Consider the following 5,158-nt stretch of genomic DNA (forward strand, 5'->3'; position numbering starts at 1 on the left):
GGTAAATCCCTCGCCCTGGTCCCACAGCGACCAAGGCCTCCCCTTGGTGGCCTGAGTGCCGCCTTCTCTCGGGGACGCCTCTTAGCCTTCACTGGTGCTGGTCCGCGTGCCTGAAACATCCTTCTCCTCTTCTCTCATCTCCACTCTAAGCGCTCCCCACCCTTTTCTATCCAGCCAGGATCCCAGATCCCTTGGAGGCTGTCCAGGCATGCCCTGTCACCCTCATCCTCAGTTTCTTCCTGTGTAACTACCCCATCCCACCCTCACCCCAAGCTCCAGGCCCAGAACCTGGCTGTCCTCTGACTTGCATAGGTGGCAGAAAGTCTGCTGCAGAGACAGTGGAAGCCCACCTCAAGAGTGAGACTGGGGGCCAGATGAGATGGCTCATGCCTTTAATGCCAGTACTTTGGGAGGCCAAGGTGGGAGGCTCACTTGAGACCAGGAGTTCAAGACCAGCCTAGGCAATGTAGTGAGACCTCATCTCTCTAATTTTTTTTTTTTTTTTAAGCTGGAACTGGAAATTCCCGGAGTGGAAAGCAGCACCCTAGGTGCCACATCCCTCCCACCTTCCCAGCATCCCTCCCACCTGCACAGTTTTGCTCATCCCATGCTGTCCTTCCCTATGTATTCCCTACATGCACATTCTGTCTGCAGACACTGGCTCTGGAGTCATCTCCTCCAGGAAGGCCTCCGACTCCCTCCACAGCCCCTTACCCCTCTGCCCCCTCCTAGGCTGGCCCATCCCCCATCCAAGTCCCAAACCTAGACCATGTCCTCTGGCCATCACATGGTGGACAGTGTGCTGCCCCCGGCCAGCCCAGGAGGCAGGCTGTTCGAGGTGGGCTCAAGGCAGGGGGCATCCAGAGGCTACCATAAGGACACACTCGTGGGGCCATCTCACCCTCAGCACTCTGAGGACCTGGTGCGCATGGGCCACCTGACGGGGCTAAAGCCCGTGGTGCTGGTCACCTTCCAGTCGCCAGTCAACTTCTACCGCTGGAAGATAGAGCAGCTACAGATCCAGATGGAGGCTGCCCCCTTCCGCAGCAAAGGTGGGCCTGGGGGAGGCTGGAGGGGTCGCAGTCTGGCAGGGGTTTGGGGTTTGCTGGGGGCCGCCGTGGGGCCATGATCTGAGGAGGGTATGTGGGGGGGGGCAGGAGCTCAGCACATTCCATGGCCTAGATGGGGCCACACAGAGGCCCCAGTGGGACCCATGGCATGGAGGCGGGTATGGGGAGTTGTGGGGAGATCCCAGTGTGGTCTGGGGCCTGGAACCGGCCATTGGGAGGCCCCAGCAATTTCAGTGCCCAGGGCCTCCCTGCAGAGCCATGCATGGCAGAGGAAGTGTGTAGCATGAGCTGGTACACGCCCATGCCTATCAAGAATGGCAGTGTGGTCATGCGTGTGGACGTCAGCAGCAATGGCCTGGGGACCTTCATTCCAGATGAAAGGTATCCTTTCCCAAGCCAGGGGCCGGGGTGGACTCCAGGGGAACTCCTCACCCCGGGGTCCCCAGAGGAGCCAGTGGGAGATCCAAGGGAGAGAATGGGGAGAGAGGCAACTGCGAGCTGTGGAACCCCTGACACTGGGACCTCACCTGCGCCTGTCCTGCACCTGCTGCTAGGTTCCAGGTGAATATCAATGGCTTCCTGAAGAGAAACCAGGACAATAACATCCAATTCACTGTGGGAGACGAGGTGAGGGAATCTGGGCAGGGGAAAAAGACAATGGTCTGGGCCTTACGCTGACGCCCTGGTTACTTCCCAGATAAGCAGCAGATCCCATTTAGGGAGCACCAACTTCATGCCAGGCCCCACATGAAGATTCCATTAATCTCCCCAGTGACTCTTTGAGGGGACATACTCCATTATAAAGAGGAGACACCTGAGGTCCCAAAGGGATGGAACCATTTTCCCATAGTCCCTCAGCATGGAAGGAGTCTTGAAGTTATCTGCCTATCTGCCTGACTCCTGTACATACCTGTACACACACACACACACACACACACACATATGTTTTGTTTTTTTTTTTTTGAAACAGGGCCTCGCTCTGTCATCCAGGCTGGAGTGCAGTGCTGCAATCATGGCTCACTGTAGACTTGAGCTCCTGGGCTCAAGCAATACTCCCACTTCAGCCTCCCGAGTAGCTGGGACCACAGGCATGTACCACCATATCCAGCTAACTTTTTAATTAATTAGTTAATTGTTGTTTCTGAGCCAGAGTCTTGCTCTGTCCCCCAGGCTAGAGCGCAGTGGTACAATCTCACCTCATTGCAACCTCCACCTCCTGGGTTCAAGCAATTCTCCTGCCTCAGCCTCCCAAGTAGCTGGGATTACTGGCGCCCATCACCACGCCAGGCTAATAATTTTTTTATTTTTTGTAGAGACGAGGACTCACTCTATCATCCAGGCTGGAGTGCATCATCCAGGCTGGAGTGCAGGAGAGTGACCTCGTCAGGCTCAGGTGATACTCTCCCCTCAGTTTTTGTATTTTTAGTAGAGGCAGGGTTTTATCATGTTGCCAGGGTTGGCTGAAGTGATCCGCCCACCTCGGTCTCCCAAAGTGCTAGGATTACAGGTGTGAGCCACTGCGCCCAGCCCATGCCCATATGCAATTTTTTTTTTTTTGAGACAGAGTTTCGCTCTTGTTGCCCAGGCTGGAGTGCAGTGGTGTGATCTCGGCTCACTGCAACCTCTGCCTCCCGGGTTCAAGCAATTCTCCTACCTCAGCCTCCTGAGTAAGTGGGATTATAGGCACATGCCACCACACCCAGCTAATGATTTTTTATTTTTATTTTTATTAGAGATGGGGTTTCTTCATGTTGGCAGGCTGGTCTCGAACTCCCGACCTCAGGTGATCCACCCGCCTCAACCTCCCAAAGTGCTGGGATTACAGGCGTGAGCCACCACGCCTGGCCTCATACCCATATTCTTAATCCCGGTGCATTCACCCATTCATTCATGCTGTCACTCAGCAGGCACTTACTGAGCACACGTTGTTGCATCATGGGGACACAGCAGTGAACCCACAGACCCAAATCTCTGCCCTCCTGGAGCTGACACTGTAGTAGGGGAGACAGATGGCAACCTGGCAAACTGGTAAACGTGAAAATCAAGTGAATTCCGTAGTAGGGTAAAGGGTGGTAAGTGCTCTGGAGAGAAATGGAACAGGACAACGGGAGTTGGGTCTGTGCAGAAGGAGAGTGCAATGTTGAATAGGATGGTCAAGAAAGGCCTTGGCCGGGCGCGGTGGCTCAAGCCTGTAATCCCAGCACTTTGGGAGACTGAGACGGGCGGATCACGAGGTCAGGAGATCAAGACCATCCTGGCTAACCCGGTGAAACCCCGTCTCTACTAAAAATACAAAAAACTAGCCGGGCGAGGTGGCGGGCGCCTGTAGTCCCAGCTACTTGGGAGGCTGAGGCAGGAGAATGGCGTAAACCCGGGAGGCGGAGCTTGCAGTGAGCAGAGATCCGGCCACTGCACTCCAGCCTGGGCGACAGAGCGAGACTCCGTCTCAAAAAAAAAAAAAAAAAAAAAAGGCCTCATTGAGAAGTTTAAGCTTCCAAGGAGAGAATCGCATGGATACTAGGGGAAGAGCATTTCATCAGGAGAAGCAGAGGCCCTGAGGTGGGCGTGTGCCTGGGAGGTCTGAGAAGCAGAGAAGAGGCCGTGTGGCTGGGAGAGAGGGGGTGAGGGGGAGAATGGTAAGGAATGAGGTCAAGGAAGTGAGAAGGACAAATTGTGTGGGGCCTTGTGGGTCCAGGTCAGGCCTTGGACCTAAATGAGATGGAGCCTCAGGAGAGTGGCGGGAGTGTTGGCGTCCCTCCTGTCCCTCCCTGGCAGCTCTTCAACCTGATGCCCCAGTACTTTGTGGGTATCTCATCGAGGCCCTTGTGGCACACTGTGGACCAGTCACCTGTGCTCATCCTGGGAGGCATTCCCAATGAGAAGTACGTCCTGATGACCGACACCAGCTTCAAGGACTTCTCTCTGGTGGAGGTGAACGGTGTGGGGCAGATGGTGGGCGGGGCCTCTTGGAGGGAGCTGGGCCTCAGCCCCTGGAATAGGGTGGGGGCCTGGGGCTCTAGAAGAGGTCCCCACAGACACATCAGTCGCCACGAGAGGCAGATAGCATGAAGAAAAAACACACACGATTCTACAGCCAGAGGCCTAGGTTCAAATCCTGGTTCTGCCGCCACCTGGCTGCCTGACCCTGGACTTGGCATTCAACAACCCGGCCCTCAGATTCCCATTTGTAACATGGTAGTAATACTTATATTTACTTCATAGGATTATTGTGAGGATGATGTAAGTTAATAGTTTCCAGCTGAGTGCAGAGGCTCATGCCTATAATCCCAGCACTTTGGGAGGCTGAGGTAGGAGAACCACTTGAGAGCAGGAGTTTGAGACCAGCCTGGACAACATAGTGAAACCCCATTGCTACCAAAAATACAAAACTTAGCCGGGGTGGTGGCATGAGTCTGTAGTCTCAGCTGCTCAGAAGGCTGAGGCAGGAGGATTGCTTGAGCCTGGGACTTTGAGGCTGCAGTGAGCTATGATCATATCATTGCACTCCAGCCTGGGAGACAGATCGAGACCCTGTCTCAAAAAAAAAAGGGTTAATAGCTTCCATAACCAATGGTATATGTGTGCCATTACCTTCTCCACTCTGGAAAATTCTGCATTGCAATATACATCTCTGCCCAAGAGTTTCCTATTAGGCATTGAGAGCCTATATTATCCCATAATAGGGAGAGAGTGTCTGAAGTAAGGATCTTTTGGCTTCAGCGACAGAAATATGTTGGAATTAGTGCAGCTACAGTCAGAATGCCAAGCCAGGTTGGTTTACCCAGAGAACTGGTTTACCCAGAGAACAGAGAACCGTGCGCAGCCTTGTTCTTGTTCTCTAACTATGGGGATTTCTCCCTGATGGTCTCATCTTATTGTCTCCTGTCTTCCCTGCTCCTGTCTCTCCCCACCACTCCCTTCCACACTGCCCCCAGGAAACAGATCCTCCCCCTGCACAGCTCGCTTCACCTTTGTTGGTTGGGGTCCAGGTATAGATGCTATAACAAAGAGACCCTGGAAGAGAATGACTGAAATAGAGACTGTTGCTCGTTTTTTCTTTTTCTTTTTCTTTCTTTCTTTCTTTCTTT

At 53.7% G+C, this 5,158-nt stretch overlaps 1 protein-coding gene across 3 annotated transcripts in view; it reads left to right on the forward strand.

Annotated features, from left to right (window-relative positions):
- The window catches only part of CATSPERG (catsper channel auxiliary subunit gamma), a 33,630-nt gene that overhangs the window by 8,311 nt on the left and 20,161 nt on the right, over positions 1–5,158 (forward strand). For all 3 annotated transcript variants that reach the window (XM_011973327.1, XM_011973329.1, XM_011973328.1), the window contains exons 4-7: positions 908–1,052; positions 1,325–1,451; positions 1,625–1,697; positions 3,846–4,001. In XM_011973327.1, the coding sequence (XP_011828717.1) occupies positions 908–1,052; positions 1,325–1,451; positions 1,625–1,697; positions 3,846–4,001 (501 nt within the window). The remainder of the gene's footprint in view (positions 1–907; positions 1,053–1,324; positions 1,452–1,624; positions 1,698–3,845; positions 4,002–5,158) is intronic.

Source organism: Mandrillus leucophaeus, unplaced genomic scaffold (assembly GCF_000951045.1).
Source record: "Mandrillus leucophaeus isolate KB7577 unplaced genomic scaffold, Mleu.le_1.0 Scaffold137, whole genome shotgun sequence".
NCBI lineage: Eukaryota > Metazoa > Chordata > Mammalia > Primates > Cercopithecidae > Mandrillus > Mandrillus leucophaeus.